We start from the raw sequence: 26,273 nt of genomic DNA, 5'->3' as shown, positions 1-26,273 counted from the left end.
TACAGAAAACAATTTATTTAAAATGGGTACAATGAATGAATCATTTATTCAATTTTTTTCCAGTTGGAAAACAGAAACTTTCATTGATTTATTGACATTATACAACATAACTTACAATCCCTAAATTTAAAATATCACATTTCAAATGGCCATGCCCTAACCTAGAAACTGGTCACCAAAGATCTAAAAAAATTAAAGGAAACAAAGTACCAAAAAGGAGTATGAGATAAACTTCTGCTACTTTATGGATATGAAGGATATAAAAAGAATCCGCTGAGCTAATTCTGTACAGTTCACTGTACAGCAGTGTATTTAACCCAAAATGTAAACTGAAATAAACGAACAGGAGGTGCCTCTATTTCTACCTAATTTAAGATGGGTTCTTCACAATCCTAACGCTGCTGTAGAAGCGCCTAAGGTCCTTCATAGCCTTTTCCTCAATCTGAATTGATCGAATCGATGAGGGTGTATCCACCTCTGGTTTGAACCAGCGGTTCACTCCAGAGGCATCCAATGGTGAACCCTGACCATTAGTGACTGAGAATCCAGCCGTTTTAGTCTTTGGACTGTGGGAAAGACTATGATGTTGTTTTCCCTGATTTGAGACATAAATAAAGACACGTATGAGAATGGTAAATTAAACACCTGAAATCTCCATGACTCTGGCATGTGGCAACAAGAAAACAACTCAAAAAGAATGCATGGAATTCAGTACACATAAAAAGGATATTAATGGTCCGAACACATAAGAAGAGAGAGAAAGGGTGCAATTCACATACCTGCTGCATTTGGATGTCCCTAAGAGAGGGGCGAGAAAGAAGGGGAGGAGTTCCCGAAGCAGTCCAAGGAGGTGTACCTCTTTCTCCATCAGATGCCACTGAAGTATGGGTTGCAACCACTGGTATCGAGACCACTGGTATTGGCTTGGAAGGCAAAAACGAACTCAGCAGAATCTTCCCATCACTTCTAGCATTGAAAGGATCTTCTGCATGACCTCTGTTTCTGGTTGACTGACTGTCCTTGGTTTTGCTTTGCTCATCCTGAATCGCACGAAGAGATGCAAATCCTTTAGGGATTTTGGCCCCACCCCATGCAGGGCCTTCACTTTTTGGGGAAGGTGGGGGTGGTGCAATGTATTTGGGGGCATCATCAAGAGCGCCACTCAAGAACATAGAAAGCCCACCCTTTTTATTCTTCTTCTTGGAAGTTATTGGTGATGAACACTTATTCTTGGTTAGGTTAAAATTGTCCTTCTGAACACACAAAGCTGACTCCTTAGTGGTTTGGTTTGTCATAATCCCTTCACTCATGGCATCTTCCTCCTATCAAAGGTACAATTCAAAGAATTTAGCAAATGAGATGAATAATTGCACATCGTTAAAATATGCATTCCCACTAAGTTGTAGAGAATATTTTAACCAGGGAAAGGGATACCAAAAATCAAGCCTTGTTTAAGAAGGCGGCAAAAATCCAATAGTAATTACGAAATGCAAGTTCAGAGTAAATCGCACACCAAGATCAAGTAAAAATGAAAGTGAAGTTAAACTATTAAAAAATGGGTGCAAGCCTTGATGTTCAATCAAAATACATTTTGCCATCTAGGTGGCATAACAAGCTATGGAAAGTTAAAAGGGTGAGACCAAAATCATCATCCGTATTTTGGATATCGCAAATGATCCCTGAATATAAAAGCCCTCACTTTAGTCCTCAAACTTTTGAATCAATAAATGTGGATCCAGTCTTTTGGTCCACATTCTGACTATAAAAAAAAAAAAATCTTTTGGTCCACACATCAATTTGATCCTTGTCGTCGCATTCCATCAAAACTTTCCCCAAAACTGGTCTCGTGTCATCATCTGACAAACTTTAAAGGGCTATTTTTCATCAAAATATAGCCCATCCGCCCAATACACAAAATAAAGCTCACGGCTCTTAACAATTTCAGGGACCATTCACGATAAGAACCCGTTGGATAATGCAAAACAGCAAGTATGAAGTTGTTAACCATCATAAATCATGCACGTCAAAAAATTGAAAAGATTTCGAACCCCATTCAAAGATTCAAACATCTCAAAAGAAAAACTCAATCATCTCAATTAGCTGGAAAAAGATGAGTTAGTGAATAACCATCTTTTACTGAAATCAATTCAAACCTGATAATAAAACAAATTTTGGAATTTAACAAGCTCACCTTATTTTTTGTGGTTTGAGAGATTTCAATACTCAAGAAATCCTTTGTGTGTTTTGGTTCTACTTCATCTCCAGGAAAAGAAGACCCTATATCCACTGGTGTGGCCATCTGTTTGTTCTTTCTCCTCTGTTTTTTTGATAGCTCAACCCTTTTGTTCCCTTTTCCATCTGGCTGAACTGAAGATGATGCCTTGAATTGTGATGTCTCAACTGGAACACCAAGCTCAGCAAGCTCGCTTTCAAGAGCTGGCCTCGTCTGAAGCTTTGTAATTTGCTGGTCATCAAGAAGTTGCCCACTAGACTGTTTTGCTTCAAGCATCTCAATCTGCTGCAACTTTTTCCGCAAGGCTCGAACTTGCTTGCCGATACCATGATTTGGATCATCTTTGGGCTGTAGAAAGGAATCCGGTCTTTGGTGTATTTCATTTTTCGATGTGGATTGCTTTGTATGGCCGTCACGTGTCCTTTGAACCTCATTCTCACTATCGTCCTCTTCACTATAAATAGTAGCAGGAAAAGTAGCTGTAGGAGTTGGGAGACGACGGTAACTCCATGGTTCAGATGACCTTAGGTCCAATATATTTTCAAGGTTAGCTAGAATATCTGGTGAAGCACTAGCAATAGCTTGTGATGATACCGTAAATATATAGTCAAGGTTGCGTATGGCAATGTCCTGCAATAACAAACACAGCTTCAATAAGTAAACAATTAAGTAGCATGTAAACTACAAATCTACAAAAACTTGGATCACAAGTCCCATAAACAGAAGCATGAGACGATACTACATCGTCTTGTAGTTCCTAAAGTGTTCAAGACAATAACCTGTCCTCCACTATACTTTTATCTTCCAAAAGAAGATTAAGCAGACTGTATTGGAGATATTGATAACTAAACCACAAAAACTTACTGAGAATAAAAATTAAAAAAAACTCAAGGGCCACCCAGAATCGGCACATACCACCTTATATATTTGGCCCAAGAGTGGTGATATCCAGGTGACCCAACAACAGGAATCATATATATATATATATGACATGAGGTCCAAAATTCCTGTTGTATAATAATTACACAACGTAGGCAGATGATCACAACACAACCAACAGAAAGCTGGACATAGATTCAAATCAGATACAATTTGAAACAGGTTAAGAGTTTCATAATTTTCCTTCACATATTGAGCAGTCCATGAGGAAGAATACCTCACAATACTTCTGTAAATCATCTGCCACGAGTGAATCAGCAATTTCAAGCAGTTGAATAGCATTTCGTGGCTCCACTAGATTCTCTCCTGCCACTTTTTCACAAAGACTTTTTAAGGTTGGTATGGGCCCCTTATCACTATCATCGTTTTGGATAGTAGGTTTAAGAGTATCGGACTCCATATCATTGAACATAAGATCTTCGTCAAGCTCTTCTAACTCATCTTTGACATTTGACTTCTGCTTCTGAGGGTTCTTCACCACATTGGAAGGATAGACAGGATGATAAAGGGAACCAATAATCAATATGTGTGTTTCACCTACAGAAACTGAAGTAGCCCGTTTTGTACCATGTAACCGAGTTGCAACTGGTGGCTTATCCTTACCTTTCTTCCCATCCCACATGTAAACATCACCTGTAGCTGTAACGGCGGCAGTCCAGTATTTCCCTGCAGATATGTTCACCATATTTCTTCCACCCAGCGAATACAACTAGACAAACAAAAAAACATAGAGAAGATTAGAGATTGACATGTGTTGCTCATAAGGATTAGACATTCAACAAAAACACTATTATGCTAAAGCAAAACCTGTTGGCATCTTAGATCAGGATCTGATGAAATCCAATAAAATAATGCACCATCATCTGTCAGAGCCATGCTATGTACCATCCCTGCAGCTATAGAAACCACATGAAGCCGTTCTTTGCGATGAAACTTCAAAGTGGTATTTCCACTCTTTTTCAAGTTTCTAGCAACTACAACACGTTTGGGCGTAACAATTCGATGACCCCAAGTGTATACCTGGTACATATGTACATACAGGATTTAGCTCAACTACAGCCAATAGGTGGAGAAGTATTCACAAGAGAGCCCGGGTAATAAAATAGGTTGAAAATATATCTTGAACTGAACAGAAGAAAAAATCTAATATTTGAGCCTAAGTGAAGAATATGTACTGTTAAATCGGGTTAAAATTACCTCCCCGTCAACTCCCAAGACAATTGTGTGAAATTTTGCTGCTGCAACACCCGTAAAAACCTTGCCTTTCAAGTATTCAACTCCTCTTGGAGTGTAGTTTGACGCAGAGTTAGATGTACCATAGCCAAGCTGACCCTCCCTATTGCAGCCCCATGTGAAAACTTCACCATTATCAGAAACAACAGCTGTGTGCTTGTTTGCTGCAGCAACTGCAACAACTTTTGATCTAAGGGAACTCACTCTTCGAGGTGTAGGTTGGGTGTCCACAGAAGTGTACCCAAGCTGACCCTCTGCCCAACATCATGTGAAAATAATCAATTTTCCGTAGTCCTCAGATGTTAGCAACACATAGATCATAGATAAATCTTTTACTAATACCAGAATACATTAAAGGAAAATAATCAATTTTCTCATATATCGAATCGTGCAAGGACCCAGTGATTAAAGACAACTAAATTTGCGCTTCTTTTGTTATGACAGGTAAGTGGTTTGCAAATTGCAAACACTTTTAGTTGGAAGTCCTCATATGATTTACCTCTGTTGGATCCCCAAGTAAAAACTTCTCCACCCTCTGTAGCAATAACAGTGTGATGTTTAGCTGCAGCAATTGCCTTTACCCGACGGGACCCTAGACCAGAAGTCACCAAACGAGGTGTGATAACTGCAGCTTGACCACTGAAATGCATATAATAAAATGGAACTGATTCATGCTTCGCAAAAGGTACAACTAGCTAAAGCATGAAAATTTCAATTGATTAGCCACTTTTATAAGTGAAAGGCAACAGAATTCAACTTTTAGTCATACGGAGAATAAAACCAGGGATGAATATGGCTTGTATGTTTCTTGCATCTCAATGTTTTCACAAGTTCAAGATAAAAAGTTCTGCCAACTTAGAAATTACATTCCTACTTGCATCATTTCTATTTCCACAACGACGGGCGCATTCGTGTCCTTCTGTACATGAACATGTAAAGGTTGAAATACTACACACTCAAATTTGATAATATGTTAAAGAATATCATTTATTAAAAAAATTACCAAGTCAAAAACTTTTCAGTAAATTATTTTTAGATACTACAGGGAAATGCTAAATCAACCAAGGTTAAAGCCTGTATTATGTTGGACAGGGTCTACATAGTATCATAAATGTTTATACCTGTGTATATCAAAATCTGGGTGACCAAGTCGTCCTCCTCTTCCAAACCCCCAAGTGTAGACTTCTCCTTGAGACGTGACTGCTACACTATGGAACTTAGCAGCAGAAACTAACTTGATTAAAGAACCATGAAGAGCATCCACCTTGCATGGTAACTTTTGTATGTGTGCATTTCCAGTTCCAAGTTGATAGTTTGTGCCACTTCCCCAACTATAAACCTCTGTAGTAACTAAAGACAACAACAGCAATTCAGCAAACCTCTAACCACAAGTACACACAAGTACATTCAGTATGAAACAGTATATGATCCTCATAAATCTTGGCAAAACACAGCACTAGATACCAGAATTATGTCCATCTTGAAGAACTTGCAAGACAGGCCCCGATAGGAGATCGATAGGTGTTCGAGATTTAGAGTCCTCCAGTGAGATACAAGCACCAAACTGGAGAAGTATACTTGCCACAGCAAGATGACCAAAATGCAGAGCCCTGTGAAGGCTACTCCATCCGGATTCCCCATCCTGCAATAAATTATATGAAGGGCCATGCAAAGATAAATCAAAAAAATTGGTTTCCACATTTAAGAAAAATAAAAACCTGAATAGAATACAAAAGTATCTATTTATAGATCAAATATTTCAACTTTCCAAGTATTTACCTAAAAGGGCAAGTTAATTCTTCAACTTTAAATGCATTATTTATATACCACATATTTCAACTTTCCAAGTATCATTGATTATCTTAATTTTTTGAATTTCCACGTATGATTGGTTATACATAGTTACGAACTTCATAAAGTTCTAATTTCATTTAATTATATGTTCCTTCAAGAAGACATGCTTGGTAAATATTTGGTTCAGAAATTTTCCCTTAACTTGTTTTTAGAATATTAAGTAATTATGTAAGACAAGATTTAGGAAAGATTATAACATGTACGACACCAAAAGGAACACTACTTATCCAATTTCTTTTCCCAACCTACATGGCGAAAGATATGGCCACACCTCATCATCACATTCAGGAAAATAAATAAATACATCATCACATGTCAGCTTGCCATGTTGTTTGCAAAAGAACATTGGTAAAACTGTTGGGTTGGATAACACTGTCCTTAGAAAAGTTATATCTTAGATACAATTAGATGACAGGAAGAGAAGACAGAATATCATCTCAAATTTAGAGGTGCAGGTGAATCAAAGCAAGAAAAGCATTAATCATTTCAGTATAAAAGCATATAAAAGAAACAACTTGACAGCCACTAGCAAAAACATAAAAGCATTCATGTAAACTTAAAAGATCAGTAAAGCAACAAACCCTAGCATCTGGGTCAGCACCAGCTGTAAGAAGCCTCCTAACGATAGGAATGTGGTTTCTCCATGTTGCAATATGAAGAGGAGTGAGACCAAAAATATTTCTTGAATTAATATCACCACCACTCTTCTTCAGTAGTGATAGTGCTGAATCCACATCGGCCAATGATCCTTCTCGCACAACAAGCCAGAGATCTTTCTGCGTTCCAGTAGACAAAAATTTGCGAGCAGGTGACTGCAACTTCTGCTTTTGCCCTTGAGGTGAGACTTCCATTGGTCTAAATCACAAGGCTGAATGCCACCAAACAATTTGTTTTTTTCCACCAGAAAAGTAGGATGTCAGTTCATGCCAAGTTGCCAACCAACCAAGCAGGCGCCCTTGTTGAAATTGGTTTCATCTAATCCATGTTAGAGTTGATTTTCCAATTCCAATATATAGAAAATTAAGTAGCTATATCACATGGATGCAACAATAAATTGAACAACTGGTACCCACGGTCATCATTGGCATCCTTATACTGAACACAAATCCCTTGAAGAAGCCACCGGAAGACCCAAATTACTGCTCATGCGACACCAAAATATTCAATAGACAAGTGAAGCGAAGGACGGTATTCTCAATTACTCTGACAGTATAATATGCCTTCAAGCTTGCCAACTGAAACAAATATAAAATAATAGGAATAAATAAACAAAAAATTACCTGGATTGCTGGAAAACAGAGGCATCTTATCTTATGTTATACAACTCATCCTCTGAATGACTGACACATTTACTGCTAAATGCATTCTCAAAAAGGCTAAATTGCATAGGTGAATTATTTAAATGATTTTCATATACTGGAAATTAATGGTAAGAGCAGTGCTTGCTTACAACAACCACATTACTCTTCTACTTTCAGTATCAAATATAATATATCTATACAACATTTGCACATAATATAAAAACCCAGACATAAAATGATGAGCCTCTCAATTCAGTATAAGCTAATCAGACACAATAGAAACTGAAACACAGAAACACTGTAGTAAGCAAAGAACTAAAATTGATCAAACACCGAGTCTTAAATCTAATCAATGCAGGAAATAAGCAGACGTTGGGTTATAGTTAGCATCTCCGAGACCTATTTTCCGCAACATTTGGTTAAGTCAAATGGAAAATCAAAAGATACCGTCAACTTAATCCTTGCATCACCCAATCGAATCAAAATGCAAACTTCAACACAGAATTGGCATCACCTTAAAGCCCACCAATCAACTAATAATTTTTGAAACCCAGATAAAAAAGAGATGAGAAAAAAAAACAGATGAATTTGAAGAGTACCAATTAACATCAAAGCCTTATGCAAACATTGTTCTAGGCAAAAAACCAAAACTGATCTCAGAATGAGTCAGAAATCTAAGCAATGCAGCAAACAGGCAGAGAAGAGGTTGGCTTATACTTATGCATCTCTGGGATCTACTTGTCCTTAACAGCTGGCTTACAGTCGAATGACAAATCAAAAACACGTTCAACCTAATCCCCATATCACCCGACGGCCTCAAAAGCCAAGAAACAGACGGACGGATAAACTCACAATTTCGAAATCCAGATAACAAAAGATCATAGAAAAAGCAATTGAATTTGAAGAGCACCAATTAAAGCAAATTAAATCCACCACCAGAAAAACAAAATGAAAATTGAAGTCTAAAGAAGAAAATGAAATATGAAACTGACACCAGAATGGCAATATACCAGCTAATCACACCCATAAACCAGAAAACAATCAATACCCATTTGCCAAAAACTCCAAAAATCAGCAAAAACAGAGATAATTAGCTTAGAGATATACTCAACAACTGAATTGAATCGCATCGAAATCTCAAAATAAAGCGTTAAAAGAATTACCCAGGAAAAGAACAATATATAAATCACCTGATTTTTCTTCTGAGAGAGAATTTTCACTCGTTTAAATTCAAGCAATAGAGTAGAATCCTGGAACATATAGGCGGGTGATGTGTCTGTTTCGCTGTATTGAAGAGTATCGAAGCGGAGAATATACCTCACCACAAACAAAGGCTGGAAGGCATAAACGCATAAACGCTCTCTGAGAGAGAGAAGCCGAGAAGCCGAGAAGCCTAGTCTTGAACTAGAAGGGCATTTTGGGGATTAAAAATTTTGGGTGAACAAAAATGAGCCTATACTTGGTTTGACGAGCATTGCGTGCGTGGGGGCGCCACGAATGAATGAAGCCTCTCTCCTGATTTGGTGGCACGTTTTGCTACTTAAGACTTGTTGGGTTTGGTGTGTCTCTCCGCGCTTGACACGGGCTGCTCATAAGGCAGACGTCTTACCTTCTTTCCCTTCTCTTTTTGCCCTTTTCTTTGTAATTTTTTCTTTTTTGGTTTTTTTCGGTAATCTTCTATTATCATCATTATTATATTTGTTAGTTTATTTTTCCTACTTTAATCCACCTACACAGAAAGCTTTAAGCGTCGACATTCAAAATCTCACAAGCTGTTGTTAAAGAAAATGTTGAAACATAAGACGTTTCATTAAATAAGAGGTCATATTTATAATGCAACGGTGGCCAAATTCTTATATAAATCAGGATTTAAAGTTATACAATTAATATAAGAATTCTTGATATTGGTTCATGAGTCATGCCAACAAGTACATCACTACAAATCCTGTTGTTAGCACGCTCAGTAGCAAGCCTCCTGATGATGATCTGCTTTCACTCCGGTGTGGAGCATAATTAGCAGGTATGGAGACATTTACAGGTGATGAGCCTGAAAAAGAGAAAATTTCAAAGTATGACGTAGATACTAAGGAGAACTTGAAAAAAATAAAATAAAATAAGAGTTCATATAGACTCATAATTGAACTTACAATCATAGTTGGCCCATCCAATCCGTTGACGAGCTAAATCGTACACAATTATCTTATCTTTTAAAACAAGATCTGCAATTGAAGAAACAAAAAAAGGTCATAATTAAGACAACATATTTATGATTGAGATACACTGTTTTCAAAAGCAAATTGTGATCATCAATATTTATCATTACAAAAAATAATTGCAAAGTGCTCAGAAAGCCATTGCATTGTGCACCACTAGGTAGACCAGAAAATACATTAGTTAGCATAAATCCCAGCATAAATAAGCTTCTGAACAAGTAAACACATTGAGAAAATTTGAAGAGGATTCATCCAACCAAATATCAACAAAAAGTTTTTCCACAAAAATTGAATAACCAGCCGAAATTGAGGGCCTAACCTCCTAAAATTGTCACTCGTCCCTGAGCCTTCTGAAAACCAATGCACCACGCACTAATGCCTACCTGTAACAATACAATGATTCATTACAATTTGCAATAATCATATGTCTAATGCAATGAATTTAAATAAGAAATTGTACAGAGGGAGATGGAGGAACAACTTACAATACTTGTAAGGTACTCTTCTGGTTTCAACACCATTGATGCATCAGCAAAGTTTAGATTAACTGTAGGAAAAACCTCAGCCAAACTGAAACATAAAATGTCATTCAGGTCTCCATAGCTTTTCTTAAGAGGGAAACTTAAAAAATATTTAGAGATAGAACCAACCTGGTGGTTACATGATAACACTGGTTTCCGTCTGAAATGAAGGGAGTCAAAGATGGTGAAACAGCTGAAGTTATCTACACATCCCAACACAAAATCAGCTTTTAGTAAGGAGAAGATATCTTATTTTTCAAACCAAACACCACAAATCAACCCATATATAAGACCAAGTGAATAAACTTACCGCACGAACAAAAGGAACGTAAGCTTCTTCAACAAGGTATGCCAATGTTGTTCCTGAGTCAATAATAGTTCCTCCCTCGTGTGATGCGAAGGCTGCTGGATCAATTGGTAAGATTTTCCCATTGACAGCAATGCTCTGCAGATTTAAATAGTAATTTTGCCTGAAAAATAATGGTGAAGGACGCTATATGAAAAACTCAAAAACAAAGAAGTAATATAAGATAGCTAACAAGTAAAAGTTTAAAAAGCCAAAAGTGACAGCATCTCACTAACCCTTAGTGAATAAATTGATTTCATATAATAAATTGTAGCAACACACACTAGAAGAATTTTGGGCAATAATCACTATTTTTTTAACCAATTATCATATAAGTTACTATTGTCCTTTAATTTAGGTAAATTTTACTCTTTATTAGTAAGTTGAGAGTTGAGACTATTAATAAGTTTGTTTTCCAGTAACTATTAGACAAAAATAGACTAGGTTAGAAATGTGGCTGTCTTGGTTATGCAAACCAACGGAAATCAGTGGCTATAAACCCTAGTCTTTATTTCCTTCTCCCACTCCCTAGTCTAAACCCTAGTCTTTATGTCCTTCTCCCATTTCCTTTCCCACCAAAATTCACAGTTTGATAGTAAAGATTACAAGCAGAAAGAAATAAGAGAAAGGTTTCCAAGAGACGTACCGTGGTGGAACAAGAGGACTGTAAACAATACTTGGCTCCAAAATCTCACCAAGAGCAAGTGTACCCCCTCCTTTTTCATCTCCCTTCAAACAATGAGAGAACACTTTGGGAGTCAACCCTCGAGATGACAACTGCGATATAACAGACAGAGGCCCTTGGCTAAACCCTAATATCCCATCCAGTGTTTCAATTGAACTAGTAAGACCCACAGACTCATAGGTAGTGCACCTGTATGTTTCCAACACCATCAGCCAAGGCAGTTTCAGAATTAATTCAATCAACACAACACAACATACTTATAATTAGAGAAAAGACTCATTATGCCAAATGGGAAAGGGCAAACAGGATGTCTATTATGATCATGCAAAAATAAATGTCACCTACAATAAGAGATGGAATTCCACCCTTGAACAATGCTAAAGATTTCCTTGAGACCATCAGCCTAAAATTCAAGGAATCTGAGAAGGCAGAGATGGGATTACGGATCAAGAAACTAACAGATATGAGATATGAAGGAGATGGCTGTGTAAGAACATATATTCTGGACATGATGGATTTTGGCATGAAACTGAGAAACCTTGGTGCCTATATAGATGACAACATGCTGATATATTTAGCACTTAATTCACTGCCAAATGACTTGAAGTAGGTTAAGAGCAACTATGTGACACAAAAGGAATCATGGACACTGGATGAGTTGATTCAAGTTTCTGTGCAGGAAGAAATTTCAGTTTGCTTTGAATCGAACCTAGTTGATATATCTAGTGACTCTTGGTGGCTTGACAATGGGGCAACTATACATGTTTCTAATTCCTTGGAAGGATTCACAACCAAGAGGGTGCCAACTAAGGATGAAATAAAAGTGTATGTCGGCAATGGAATTCAAGTGAAGGTGGAGTTCATTGGAGACATCAAGATTAGATTACGGTCTGGTTTTATTTTGGATTTGATAGATGTGGTTTATGTTCCTGCTATGACAAGGAACTCAATTTCTGTTTCTAGGCTTGCGAAAGCTAAGTTTGAGCTAGTGATCAATGATTTTGGATTCTCTATTTTAAGAAATAAAATTTCAGTTGGGAATGGAACCCTTGTGAATGGAATGTATCAATTAAATGTCCAAGCATCTGATCAAATTATGAACCTTACAAGCACCAGCAAAATTCAAAATAAAACTCAATCATCTCAATTGTGGCATAAGAGACTTTAAAACAACTCACCCAAAAATAATGGCTGCTGAAGAGTCAATATAGGATTGCCCCTGAATCCGGTCAAAATGTAGTGTATCCGATACGTAATGACCAAGTGCCCCACTTCCATCTGCATATTGAATACTGTAACTGCACTGGTTAGTCTGAGGAGAACATTTGGCTTGAAATGCGGAGGTGCACATTGAACAGGGGATCAACCGTGCAGTTGATGAGCTGGCAGAATCATAGGAACTGAGCTGAATCTGTAAAACATGGAACAGTAATGTTGTAAGATTGTTAAGCTTTATTATGGAAGAATTTGAGAATGACAGACAGCAAGAAAAAGAAGCAGAAGTTTACGGGAAGCCAAGTAGACCGGGGGCAATCACTGCAGGAATTGCAGGCAACCCACAACCTTTCACTTCCAGTGTCAATCTGCACGTTGAATTCTTTTGGCGGAGAGCCCAATTTGACTTTGGTATAATAAAGCCTGAATATGGAAGAATTGAAGATGAGTACAAAAGTGATTAGCAGAAGTCAAACATGATTCCATATATAAAGCTACAAAAGATTAGCAGCTAGAAGCACACAAATCAAAGTAATTAAGAGTGGCGGCTAACATGAGCTTCTCTTCTCCAACAATTTGGTTGAAAAGCGGCGGTAACCTACCTAGGATATTCAAAAAGAGAGACCAGAAGCATGCATGCTCTTTCAGTGGTCCCTGGTGGGACCACCATGTGCCCTCTTATCATTTTTAGCCGAGAATGGCATTCTTCGTTCATTTTTCTTTTTCCTTCATGGCCATGCAAAAAAGCTTTTAATTTTCACTAAAACTGCAAAAACTTTTTTCTTCCTGAGTCGCTACACGTGCTTGTTGAGGTTTTCCAAAAAGCTCTAAGAGTTATGATACAAATTTGATTTCCTGTTTTACCCTTGTGCAAACAAAAACACCAATCCATCCCTTTTACCAAATAGATTTTTGGGCCCAGTATTGTCCTTTTTTATATTAAAAATACAAAACAAACAAGATCCATCGTCCCTAATTGAAAAGAACGCCCAGAACCAAGCAGCAAAAAGCCAAACTTAGTCAACATAAATTATTAAAAACGAAATTATATATTCCCTACTCTAAAAATCCTTCAATCATCAACAACAGAAACAGCATTAACATTTTCACCAAAAATAATAAAATAAAAACAGCATTAACAAGAGACTCAAGCCCTCTACGTTTGACGATAAAATTATGCAAGAATTATCAGCATTGACTATAAAAATTACCCGGCCAGGTTTGGTTCGGCGTAGCCATGGACTGGGAAGTCCACAACGCCGCCCGCCACGTTTTGCAAGAGTCGGGCCTGCCTGACTCGGTCACGAGCTCGGAGCTGCTCGATCTGTACTTGGTGACTCGGCGGATAAACCCGTTCTAAAGAAAGAAAGGTGGAGACGACGCCACCACAGTAGACAAGAGACAGCACGGTGAAGGAGGCCAGGATCCGAGCCTTCAAGCCCTGCATTTCCGCGAAATGGTGGTGGTGAGACTCGAGAGAGGTCTGAAGTTGGAGATGGAGTTTCCTCGGAGTGCTGGGCACGGTTCCTAAACACTTCAATCGACTTGAGAGACCCAAAAGGGATTGTGGCGGAGGAACAAGTGTTGGGGTTTTCTTTTTGGGCTCTGTTTGAATTTCCTCTGGTGCGAATCAGTTGCAGGCAATAATATAGTCCTTCATGGCCATGCAAAAGCTTTTGATTTTCACTAAAAATGCAAAAGCTTTTAATGCATGATGACCCCACCCCTTTTCCCAAATAGTCCCGAGTCGCTGTTGCCAAGCTTACATGTGCTTGGGGTTTTTAAAAGAGTTGAGTCCGAAGAGGCAGGTAGATACCAATTGGCTTTGATACCAATTGATAGGTATCAATAAGCAAAAAAGAAAATAAAGTAATAAAGCAGAAATTAAAACAGATCTCCCGAAATGGCCAAAGGCCTTGGACTTGTGTCGGTATAGATACAATGGTCCATTCCGAACAAGAACATAAGAGCCAGACACGTGTCACGCTCACTTATTTATGGAACTTAGCTGTATAAATCCTTTTCCTTTATTCGGAAATACGTGCTGTGTATGCACACATCCTCCACGTGGCACCCCCAGCAGCAGAAGGAGCAACTCTATATAAAACCACACTCTACACTCTCTAGTTCCTGCCAAACAACGCAAAGCAGTTGAATTTTTTTCTCAAAGTTGCTCTAAATTTTTCCGAAGAAGAAGAAGAAAAAAAAACTCCGTTAGAATGGGCACAGCTACCTTCGTTGACATCATTATAGCCATCCTCTTGGGCAAAGGCCTTGGACTAAATACAATGAGATTATGAACTCAGCAATATAGATACGGAAAGAGAATCCAAAGGCCTTGTTTGCTGAGAAAATTATATAATCTTTATGTATTTGATTTTGAATTATAGAAAAAAAAAAAAAAAAAAAAAAGATTTTATAATAGAAGGATACATGATGGTCATCCTACAAGTACAAGGTAATAATAGGATACATGGTAAGTTTGGTTTGGACTTCAAATTTTCGTTATGAAATTAAGTTTCCTAATATATAATCTATAAAATTATGAATTACTGTATTGTGCATGGGAGCGAAGGATATTATTATTGTGGGTGGTAAAGAAAACTATTTGAAAAGCGTCGGTAGGACCATATTCTTATACTATTAAATGTATAATTAATTATAAAGATGAATTGACACTTTAAAATGGCGCCTTTTTTTTAAATACATTTGTTGTTCACTTTGGCACGGATAAGTAATGGTGCCTTTTCAATGGGCACAGTAGAAGTGATAACAATATCTTATAAACAATGAAAACCCCAAGTATCAGATCCCAAGTTTGGAGCCAATATCTTAAGATGTAATGAGAGAATTGTTAGTTCATCCATTTATGAAAGTCTAGTTTCCATGGTTTTTTCATTTCCCCTTATAAAGAAGAAAAAAAAAATGTAACCAAATTAGTGATTTAATTGGCAAATGCAATGACAGATATGTATTGCATATGTATAGCCATTTATTGCTTGTGTATTGCTATTGTATTTTCCTCGCATATCCGTTTTTTCAAATCTCTATTTGAATAAATTTATAGTGGAGTATGGAGTTTGTGCATTGCCATTGTATAACCCTTCATTGCTTTTGTATTGCTTGTGTATTGCTTCCGTATATCTTTTTTTTTTTTTTAAGTTTGTGTTGGAATAAATTTATAGGGGGGAGAATGTAGTTTGTGTATTGCCATTGTATTGCCCTTTATTGCTTGTGTATTGTTACTGTATTGCCCTCATATATCAATTTTTTAAAAGTCTGTGTTGGAATAAATTTATAAGGGAGTATGGAGTTTTTGTATTGCCATTGTAAATGTTATAAGCTTTATTTCTACTCTAATAAATATTAGCCCACTCCTAAAGCATATAGGAAATAATAACATCAATCCAAACCTATATAAATTTACCGGAAAAATCATTGTAAGTGCTTCAAATTGCCTCTTTGCTCAATTGGTGTGCAGATTACCTTATTTTCATTTTCAACATTTAAGTAAATGTCTTTGTTCTTTTACTTTCATTTATTTTTATATTACTTCATTTACTTAAGTTTACAATGTAAATAAGGAAGTACCTCCCATTTGGATTCAAATAAAAATACTAGAAAATCAATTTCTCACCAAATCAAAATATGAAAAATCGGTTTTAGTGCAAAATACGATTTAGGTTAAAAATGATGGCTCATTAAGTCAATATATACTTCATATTAAAATTCCATAAAATCAAGTTTTCTTATTTGATGTGTAAGGAATAAAAGCCGCCAAAAATTATCTTGAGAAAATGAGTATTCCGAAAAATCATTTTTCATACTTAGTGAATATTGCACCTCCGCTAAAAAATTTCTAGATCCGCCAGTGGCTACACCCACAGAGAGTGTAGGGGTCTTTTTCTTCCGGCAGCTACAGATAGGCTGGGCCGCCGTAAGGAGCAAAATATGAAATTATCCCCCTGTGTTTGAGTTCGAAAATCAAGCCTCAAGAATGTCTTGAAAGGGTAGTGAAGCCTTAGGAAACTTCTTGGTTACTTTCACCAATGAAAATAGCAACAACTTACAGATAAATTTTCTAGCTTGGCATGAAAAGCTTGTGGCATGGGAGCAAAATTGTCATGAGTTTAGCACTGAAGAGAAAGCTAAGTATTCCTAGGGGGAAAATGGATATTAAGGTAGGAGATGAAGAGTTTGCAGAGAGGTTTAGCTGAGAATGAGGAAAAAGAGAGGAATGGGTGGCTTGAATATTATTTCCGGTAGCTTGACAATGACTCTATCAAATGCTAGAGCAACCTGCCATAAGGGGAAAATTGAGGGGGAGGAGGAGTAGATCACGAATTTTGTTGAGTTCTTACAGGTAGGAGAGGAAGCTTGCTCTTGGATTTGTGGTTATGGCTAGTGGTGAAGTATGGGGTATTTTGGGTAATTTTCCAGCAGCTTGACAGAGGCTCTGTCAAGTGTTAGAACAGCATGGCAAGAAGGAAAACTGAGGAAAGAGATGAACTAAGCACGAAAATTGTTGGTTTTGAAAGTAAGAGAGGAAGCTTGCTCTCTGGTTGTGGATGATTTTCGTTGGGTAGAAGATGCCCTATTTATAGCCGCTGGAAGCCATCTGTTTCCAAGAAACCCTACTGACTTCCATCTTATTTTGCCAAGTTTTTCCCTTCTTTTCTCTCCTTATCCTTTCAGTCATCTTCTTTTGGTGAAATCTACTTTGCTCCTTTGCATAAATCAGGGATTTTGGGAGCTCAAGGCCCCTTTCCCGCGGCTGCCTCTGTGAAGCATTCATATTTCCAGATATCCTTCTTTCTCTCTTTCCCTCCTTCTTTCAAGGTCAGATCTGAAGAGGGAAAGAGATGGGCATACATGTTGGTTCGAAGGGTAGCTCCTTGTGCACCAATATCTTTTGGTCCCTTGGATACCTTGCTTGAAAACTTGTTCCTTCCTTCCCAGCAACCCTTCACATGTGGATCCCTTGGCTTCTTCATGGTCCTCCTCTTCAGCCAAGTGCTGAAGGCCTTGGATCCCCTTTATTCAAATTGTATGGGTTTTTTTTAATATGGAAAGTCAAGTTATCCAATAAGTGGGCTAAGTCCTCCAACCATTTGGGCTTTGTGGACCATCTAAGGTAATGAGCTATTTCAGTGGGCCATTTTGGTTGGGACATTTTCTCCCTCGTGCTTATCCATGTTTTTGGACCTAAGAAATGGGCCTGAGTTTCGAGGCTCCCAAGCGACCTGGAACCTCCATTTCTCGGTCCATCAATATGCCTCATGACAACTTATTACCATCCATACCACAACCCACTTAAGCAAGCCCCGGGGCGTTTGAGTGTCTTGGGCCCACTTACGCTTGTAGTGTGGTTGGGTGTGAAATAATGATTTCTGTTTGGCATGGCATGCTTTTTTATCGTAGCGCTTGACGAGATAATTAGCATGGACTAGTAAAGCCAGTGCATTTTATAGGCTATAGCGTGACGGATTGCATATTTATTTGGCATGACACGTGGTCGTGGCTTGTGCAAGCGTGCATGACGAATTTCGCGTGCTCCGAATCGGATCTTTTCTTAATAAGGTGTCGCACTGGGCCGATAATTTATTTGGGCCAAACCCTAGATTTTTTGGGCCTCAACAAAGAGCAAACATTAAAAAATTTCTTCTAGCCACCCACAACGCCATATTTGAATCTTGAGAGCCAAGAGGAAATAGCTCTCCTCCTCTAACAAATTTACCAACCTATCTTCAGTATGTTCTTCAATTTTGGTAAGTTTTTTTATTTATATATATTCAATTTCCAATTTTTATTGTTGTTGTTAAGTTTTTATGATTTAGGGTTAGGGTAAAAACTTTTGGAGACTTTGATATATATTTTATTTTTGCAACTTGAATTATTAATTAGCATATATGATTTTTTTAAGTTGGACAATGTATTTGATTTGGTATTTATTTATATTTTGTACTTCTTTATGTTATATTTGCTTGTAATGTGGCCATGTTTGATTTATAAAATTTTATTTACATTTTTGTTTTAAGAGAAAAAAAAAGGCTTATAATATATCTCCTCTATAAAAAATATATATATATATTTAGCCTACCCCTATAAAAATTCATGGGTCCGCCATTGTATGGGATGAGAATTTCTCACACATGCACACAACTAAGATGTCATGGGAGTTTGAACCTGACATGCAGTTGAGTTCTTTTGTTTTTTAAATGGAATATATTTGAAATTTAAATGAACGAAAATGAATTGGGGTGTAGTCAGCGAGAAAATTAGAGGGTTTCAGTAGAATTTCACAAAACAAAGGTATCCATTCTGGTATCAAGCAAAAGATTAAAAACTAACGATAATATAAATAAATAATAAACTCTAGAAAAAAACAAAAAAAGTTATAATAATATTTATTATATAGCTCTTGGGAGATCATCAATCCAATGGTGTATAGTACACCTCCTTGGAGATTAAGTTAAGCACCTTAAATCCTTTTCTTACCTCCCACTACTCGATCTCTTCGTTCTGTTTCCTACCATTTCTATTGGCCCTTTTTCATTTTTGCAGCACCAAACAAAAAAGGTTCTAATAAAAAGGAAAAATGCTAAAGAAAGTGATTAAGCAACTCCAACTCATGCTGTATATATTATAGGCTTGATTACTGTTTTACCCCTCGAATTTAGCCTCTTTTTTTTTTGGGAGATATTTAGTCAAATACTCATTCTTAGCACTAAAACTATAAATAAACCCTACATGATTTAATTTCTATAAACAAACCCAAAATAAACCCAAAAAATGACAATTGGCCCTATTGAATTTAATTTTGATTATTAAATTACTTTGATGCCCTATTGAGTGTTTTGGGCTTTTTTATATGTTTTGGGGTTGGGTTTGTTTTAAGAAATTAATAGCAGTTTTGTAATTTAAAAGAAATTAAAAGCTTTTTTGTTATGTTGTAAATGAGTTTTGGGTGTATTTCTAAAGTCCATTTCATATAGGGTATTTTTATAATTTAGGCTCCTATATTGGGTATAATAGTGAATCTCCCTTTTTTTTGTCGATAGAGAAATAACAACTTAGTTCTCTTCGGATCAAAGCTTCTTCCTAAAATTCTCTACTCCAATTTGAAACAATGGTTAGGGTTTAAGCCTTATCTTGTGCTCGACAAATGATCTTTACTATGGTTTGTAGGATTCGACATAAAGATTTCGCCCTAGTTTTCAACCATCGACACACGACTTAGTATGCACTGTCATTGTGGTTCTGAGTTGTGGGGTATCAGTTGTTCTTCATAATCGTTGTGGGGTATCAGTTGGTCTTTTACTCAATAGAAACTCCAATTTAGACCCGTGACTAAGGAATAGTGGGTGCATATTGTGTTTTGTCCCAAACCACACCATCTTTTACTAGTGACAGTATGAATGAGACTTGGATTTAAAGAAATGTGGGAAAGGATTGGAGGACTAGCTTCTTGCTAGCTAGCGTCTAGCTAGGTGTCATCTTTGTCAAATTTCCAGTTATGATAAAAAGCTACATGCTTGGGTCGGTGACACAAAAGCTAGTCATCTTTGAAAAAAGCATGCCATCACTTGGCAGCACCCCACTCTCCTGAAGCCATAAAGCATATTATTATTGCTTCAAATAAGACTTTAAATTTAAAATATTGATTTGAGATGGAATAGGCAAAGGGAAAAGGAAAACTGAGAGACAGAATCTTCAGTCTATAAAAGAAAAGTATTATTATCTTACCAAGAAAAAGAGACATGGATGTTTGTCTTTGGCCTCAAGAGTCTAAAAGCTTCTTGAAAATCAAGAAACAATAAAGCCCCTTGGGGATGAAGTTTTGAGCACCTTTTCCTCTTTCCCTTGCCCAATGCCCACCCAAGTGGAATCCCACTACACTACACTTACACTCTCTTCCTCCTGTTTCCCATTTGATCATGATGACTCCTCTCCTCTTCTTTTTCTCATTACTTGAAAGTAAAGCATGATAGTCATTACTTCAAAGTAAGGTATGATGTGAAGATATAAGTTAATTCATTTCCAATTATAAGCTGATAGTTAACAAAGTTCCAATAGTCATGGCAACTCTACACAAACTGATAGTTGAAGTTGTCGACGCTCGCAATCTGTCGCCGAAAGACGGCCGCGGCGCGTCTAGCCCCTACGTGGTGGTGGACTACCGCGGGCAGCGAAGGCGCACCCAAACCAAGCTCAGCGACTTGAATCCTGTGTGGAACGAGTTGCTCGACTTCGATCTACTTCAGTTTCTGTAGGTGAAACACACGTATTGATTATTGGTTCCCTTTATCATCCTGTCTATCCTTCCAATGTGGTGAAGAACCCTCAGAAGCAGAAGTCAAATGTCAAAGATGAGCTAGAAGAGGTATCTTATGTTCAATGATATGGAGACCGATACTCTTAAACCGACTATCCAAAACGATGATAGTGATAAGGGGCCCATACCAACCTTAAAAAGTCTTTGTGAAAAAGTGGCAGGAGAGAATCTAGTGGAGCCACGAAATGCTATTCAACTGCTTGAAATTGCTGATTCACTTGTGGTACATGATTTTCAGAAGTATTCTGAGGTATTCTTCCTCATGGACTGCTCAATATGTGAAGGAAAATTATGAAACTCTTAACCTGTTTCAAATTGTATCTGATTTGAATCTACGTCCAGCTTTCTGTTGGTTGTGTTGTGATCATCTGCCTACGTTGTGTAATTATTATACAACAGGAATTTTGGACCTCATGTCATAATAATATGTGATTTGAATATATATATATATATATATATATATATATATGATTCCTGTTGTTGGGTCACCTGGATATCACCACTCTTGGGCCTAATATATAAGGTGGTATGTGCCGATTCTGGGTGGCCCTTGAGTCTTTTTTTTTTTTTTTTTTTTTTTTTCAGTAAGTTTTTGTGGTTTAGTTATCAATATCTCGAATACGGTCTGCTTTATCTTCTTTTGGAAGATAAAAGTATAGTGGAGGGCAGGTTATTGTCTTGAACACTTTAGGAATTACAAGACGATGTAGTATTGTCTCATGCTTCTGCTTATGGGACTTGTGATCCAAGTTTTTGTAGATTTGTAGTTTACATGCTACTTAATTGTTTAATTATTGAAGCTGTGTTTGTTATTGCAGGACATTGTCATACGCAACCCTGACTATGTATTTACTGTATCATCACAAGCTATTGCTAGTGCTTCACCAGATATTCTAGCTTACCTTGAAAATATATTGGACCTAAGGTCATCTGAACCATGGAGTTACCGTCGTCTCCCAACTCCTACAGCTACTTTTCCTGCTACTATTTATAGTGAAGAGGACGATAGTGAGAATGAGGTTCAAAGGACACGTGACGGCCATACAAAGCAATCCACATCGAAAAATGAAATACACCAAAGACCGGATTCCTTTCTACAGCCCAAAGATGATCCAAATCATGATATCGGCAAGCAAGTTCGAGCCTTGCGGAACAAGTTGCAGCAGATTGAGATGCTTGAAGCAAAACAGTCTAGTGGGCAACTTCTTGATGACCAGCAAATTACAAAGCTTCAGACGAGACTAGCTCTTGAAAGCGAGCTTGCTGAGCTTGGTGTTCCAGTTGAGACATCACAATTGAAGGCATCATCTTCAGTTCAGCCAGATGGAAAAGGGAACAAAAGGGTTGAGCTATCAAAAAAACAGAGGAGAAAGAACAAACAGATGGCCACACCAGTGGATATAGGGTCTTCTTTTCCAGGAGATGAAGTAGAACCGAAACACACAAAGGATTTCTTGAGTATTGAAATCTCTCAAACCACAAAAAATATGGCGAGCTTGTTAAATTCCAAAATTCGTTTTATTATCAGGTTTGAATTGATTTCAGTAAAAGATGGTTATTCACTAAATCGTCTTTTTCCAGCTAATTGAGATGATTGTGTTTTTCTTTTGAGATGTTTGAATCTTTGAATGGGGTTTGAAATCTTTTCAATTTTTTGACGTGCATGATTTATGATGGTTAACAACTTCAAACTTGCTACTTGCTGTTTTGCATTATCCAACGGGTTCTTATCGTGAATAGTCCCTGAAATTGTTAAGAGGCGTGAGCTTTATTTTGTGTATTGGGCGGATGGGCTATATTTTGATGAAAAATAGCCCTTTAAAGTTTGTCAGATGATGACACGAGATCAGTTTTGGGGAAAGTTTTGATGGAATGCGACGACTAGGATCAAATTGATGTGTGGACCAAAAGAATAATTTTTTTTTGGTCAGAATGTGGACCAAAAGACTGGATCCACATTGATTGATTCAAAAGTTTGAGGACTAAAGTGAGGGCTTTTATATGTTCAGGGATCATTTGCGATAAAAATCTTTATCCAAAATACGGATGATGATTTTGGTCTCACCCTTTTTACTTTCCATAGCTTGTTATGCCACCTAGATGGCAAAATGTATTTTGATTGAACATCAAGGCTTGCACCCATTTTTTAATAGTTTAACTTCACTTTTATTTTTACTTGATCCTGGTGTGCGATTTACTCTGAACTTGCATTTCGTAATTACTATTGGATTATTGCCTTCTTCTTAAACAAGGCTTGATTTTTGGTATCCCTTTCCCTGGTTAAAATATTCATCTCATTTGCTAAATTCTTTGAATTGTACCTTTGATAGGAGGAAGATGCCATGAGTGAAGGGATTATGACAAACCAAACCACTAAGGAGTCAGCTTTGTGTGTTCAGAAGGACAATTTAAACCTAACCAAGAATAAATGTTCATCACCAATAACTTCCAAGAAGAAGAATAAAAAGGGTGGGCTTTCTATGTTCTTGAGTGGCGCTCTTGATGATGCCCCCAAATACATTGCACCACCCCCACCTTCTCCAAAAAGTGAAGGCCCTGCATGGGGTGGGGCCAAAATCCCTAAAGGATTTGCATCTCTTCGTGCGATTCAGGATGAGCAAAGCAAAACCAAGGACAGTCAGTCAACCAGAAACAGAGGTCATGCAGAAGATCCTTTCAATGCTAGAAGTGATGGGAAGATTCTACTGAGTTCGTTTTTGCCTTCCAAGGCAATACCAGTGGTCTCGATACCAGTGGTTGCAACCCATACTTCAGTGGCATCTGATGGAGAAAGAGGTACACCTCCCCTTCTTTCTCGCCCTTCTCTTAGGGACATCCAAATGCAGCAGGTATGTGAATTGCACCCTTTCTCTCTCTTCTTATGTGTTCGGACCATTAATATCCTTTGTTATGTGTACTGAATTCCATGCATTCTTTTTGAGTTGTTTTCTTGTTGCCACATGCCAGAGTCATGGAGATTTCAGGCGTTTAATTTACCATTCTCATACGTGTCTTTATTTATGTCTCAAATCAGGGAAAACATCATAGTCTTTCCCACAGTTTCGTTGCTCCTCTGCTTGGCTTCTCCGGTAGATCTATCCTGGATCTAGTTTATCCGGGGATTGTTTTGGTGATTCGGTGGCTTGGGTGTCTTTCCCCTGCGGCCGCCGCTTTGGCTTTGTTCTCTTGGGCATTTGGTGTCCCCATTTTGCTGGTTCCGATGCTCTCTCCTTGGATGAGAGCGGGTGACGTCGTTCAAGCATACCCTGCTTGTATCGTAGGCTTCATGCCTCCTATCTGCTCAGATCCCTCACATCTCCACCAATCCATCCTTCACAGAGCTGTCCTTTGGCCATCGTCACTTCGGTTGCTGGGTTTCCCTTGGTGCTTCGGTCTTTCGAACCGACTTCATCACCCGGATTCTCTGGCTAACCCTAAACGCGAGCTCTCGCGTCCCCCTCGGAAGGTGTATAGAGCCGCGACAACGCTCCGACTCTGGTGCCTGCACCACCTCCTTCCTGTTACTTGGTTACATTTCCTTTGCCTTTGGACTGCTCTGAGAGTTACTGGTTTTTGTGGTAGATCTGTGATGTGGGTCTGTACTTTATGTAAATTTTCTTGTTTCAACTTGTTGTTGCTACCACATGTTATGTGTGGGTTTTGTTTTACTGCTGGCCTTATGCCCGTTTAATTTTCATCCGGTGGGTTATGATCTTCATGCTATGCCTGTGTTGGGTTTTAGTTAGATCTGGTCCTGCTTTTGTTCTGTTGCCTTTGTTGTGCTCCTCGCCCTTTGTGGGTTTTCAATGAATTGCCTTTCGACAAAAAAAAGAGACTAAAACGGCTGGATTCTCAGTCACTAATGGTCAGGGTTCACCATTGGATGCCCCTGGAGTGAACCGCTGGTTCAAACCAGAGGTGGATACACCCTCATCGATTCGATCAATTCAGATTGAGGAAAAGGCTATGAAGGACCTTAGGCGCTTCTACAGCAGCGCAAGGATTGTGAGGAACCCATCTTAAATTAGGTAGAAATAGAGGCACCTCCTGTTCGTTTATTTCAGTTTACATTTTGGGTTAAATACACTGCTGTACAGTGAACTGTATAGAATTAGCTCAGCGGATTCTTTTTATATCCTTCATATCCATAAAGTAGCATAAGTTTATCTCAAACTCCTTTTTGGGATTTTGTTTCCTTTAATTTTTTTAGATCTTTGGTGACCAGTTTCTAGGTTAGGGCATGGCCATTTGAAATGTGATATTTTAAATTTAGGGATTGTAAGTTATGTTGTATAATGTCAATAAATCAATGAAAGTTTCTGTTTTCCAACTGGAAAAAAATTGAATAAATGATTCATTCATTGTACCCATTTTAAATAAATTGTTTTCTGTATTTTCGCGGTTCTCCTGACTAAATTGAGTTTTATTGCTGAAATTTGATTTCTTTCCTTTAAATTTTCAATGAACTCCCATTAAAAGAATGGTATGCAAAAACGGATTTTCCCACAGTAATGTGCGCAAGAAACTAATCTGCTTTCCCCTTATTTTTTCCACTTATATTTCTCGCATTGCGCGTTGCTGGTAGGGGTGGGCATCTAAAACCGAAATACCGAAACCGTACCATACCGATTTCATACCGTTTCATTCGGTACCGATCAATATTCGGTACCGTACCGTACCGTACCAATAGAGTATGGTATGGTAGCGGTATCAAGTATTTGGTACCGATCAATACCGTACCGTACCGAATACTATTCAGATATATAATTTTCTATTGAATATGTTGATGGATATTGCATATGTTGATTAGGATTTGGTTGATTTGGATATTGAATATGTTGATGGATATTGAATATGTTATATTCAATGGATATTGAATATGTTGATTAGGATTTGGATATTGATAATTGAATATGTTGAATCTTTGAATTTGTAACTTAGGCATCACTTATTTTGGTAAATGAATATGTTGAATATTGAATTGGTTCATTTTTTGGTTGTGTCATTTTTGTACCGAAATGGTACCGATACCGACACGGTACGGTATGGTACGGTACCAATTTTGACAAACGATAATCTCATACCGTACCATACCGATTTAAATTTCCGGTATCGGTAGCGGTACGGGCTCAATACCGTACCATACCGTACCGTGCCCACCCCTAGTTGCTGGTGTTAAGCCATGTATGCCGTTGAGTTCCTTTTATTTTTTTAAATTATATGGGATGAGAATTTCTCACAAACGTACACAACTAAAATGTCATGGGAGTTTGAACCTGACACATTTAACTTATAAAAGTCAAAGCCCTGTCCCCAGTTACATGCAGTTGAGTTATTTTGTTTTTTAAATGGAGTATATTTGAAATTTAAATGAACGAAAATGAATTGGGGTGTAGTC

General features: G+C 37.7%; 3 protein-coding genes and 1 pseudogene across 6 annotated transcripts; 2 read left to right on the top strand and 2 right to left on the bottom strand.

The window, feature by feature from the left end:
- LOC110757283 (uncharacterized) lies at positions 1 to 9,017 on the bottom strand. Of its 2 annotated transcripts, none has more exons than XM_088243983.1 (11): positions 8,724 to 9,017; positions 6,841 to 7,494; positions 5,870 to 6,047; positions 5,527 to 5,755; positions 4,905 to 5,044; positions 4,370 to 4,659; positions 3,980 to 4,192; positions 3,390 to 3,881; positions 2,192 to 2,863; positions 780 to 1,322; positions 1 to 595 (listed from the first exon to the last, which is right to left on the bottom strand). In XM_088243983.1, the coding sequence occupies exons 2-11, from the start codon at positions 7,108 to 7,110 to the stop codon at positions 371 to 373; spliced, it is 3,252 nt and encodes a 1,083-aa protein (XP_088100109.1). In that variant the 5' UTR covers positions 7,111 to 7,494; positions 8,724 to 9,017; the 3' UTR covers positions 1 to 370. The 2 variants fall into 2 exon arrangements, with proteins under 2 accessions (XP_088100109.1, XP_021814551.2); XM_021958859.2 differs by having other exon boundaries at positions 8,751 to 9,017.
- A 459-nt stretch (positions 9,018 to 9,476) lies between these two features.
- On the bottom strand, positions 9,477 to 13,987 carry LOC110757285 (aspartic proteinase 36-like). Its single transcript, XM_021958862.2, has 10 exons — positions 13,752 to 13,987; positions 12,834 to 12,963; positions 12,504 to 12,736; positions 11,287 to 11,514; positions 10,605 to 10,764; positions 10,424 to 10,497; positions 10,259 to 10,343; positions 10,093 to 10,156; positions 9,708 to 9,779; positions 9,477 to 9,607 (listed from the first exon to the last, which is right to left on the bottom strand). The coding sequence occupies exons 1-10, from the start codon at positions 13,985 to 13,987 to the stop codon at positions 9,477 to 9,479; spliced, it is 1,413 nt and encodes a 470-aa protein (XP_021814554.2).
- A 6,313-nt stretch (positions 13,988 to 20,300) lies between these two features.
- On the top strand, positions 20,301 to 23,151 carry LOC148292762 (uncharacterized; annotated as a pseudogene). The gene is made up of 3 exons (XR_015825628.1): positions 20,301 to 20,306; positions 20,699 to 21,125; positions 21,694 to 23,151. The product of XR_015825628.1 is annotated as an uncharacterized LOC148292762 (transcript).
- LOC110757286 (uncharacterized) lies at positions 22,265 to 25,656 on the top strand. Of its 2 annotated transcripts, XM_088244813.1 has the most exons (4): positions 22,265 to 22,403; positions 23,206 to 23,724; positions 23,910 to 23,942; positions 24,710 to 25,656. In XM_088244813.1, exons 2-4 carry the CDS (start codon positions 23,218 to 23,220, stop codon positions 24,896 to 24,898), a joined length of 729 nt encoding a protein of 242 aa, XP_088100939.1. In that variant the 5' UTR covers positions 22,265 to 22,403; positions 23,206 to 23,217; the 3' UTR covers positions 24,899 to 25,656. The 2 variants fall into 2 exon arrangements, with proteins under 2 accessions (XP_088100939.1, XP_021814555.2); XM_021958863.2 differs by lacking the exon at positions 24,710 to 25,656 and having other exon boundaries at positions 23,910 to 24,596.
- The last annotated feature ends 617 nt before the right edge of the window (positions 25,657 to 26,273 follow it).

The sequence above is a fragment of the Prunus avium genome, chromosome 7 (assembly GCF_965620075.1).
Source record: "Prunus avium chromosome 7, drPruAviu1.hap1.1, whole genome shotgun sequence".
Taxonomy (NCBI): domain Eukaryota; kingdom Viridiplantae; phylum Streptophyta; class Magnoliopsida; order Rosales; family Rosaceae; genus Prunus; species Prunus avium.
This window is presented reverse-complemented; position numbering and strand designations above follow the sequence as displayed.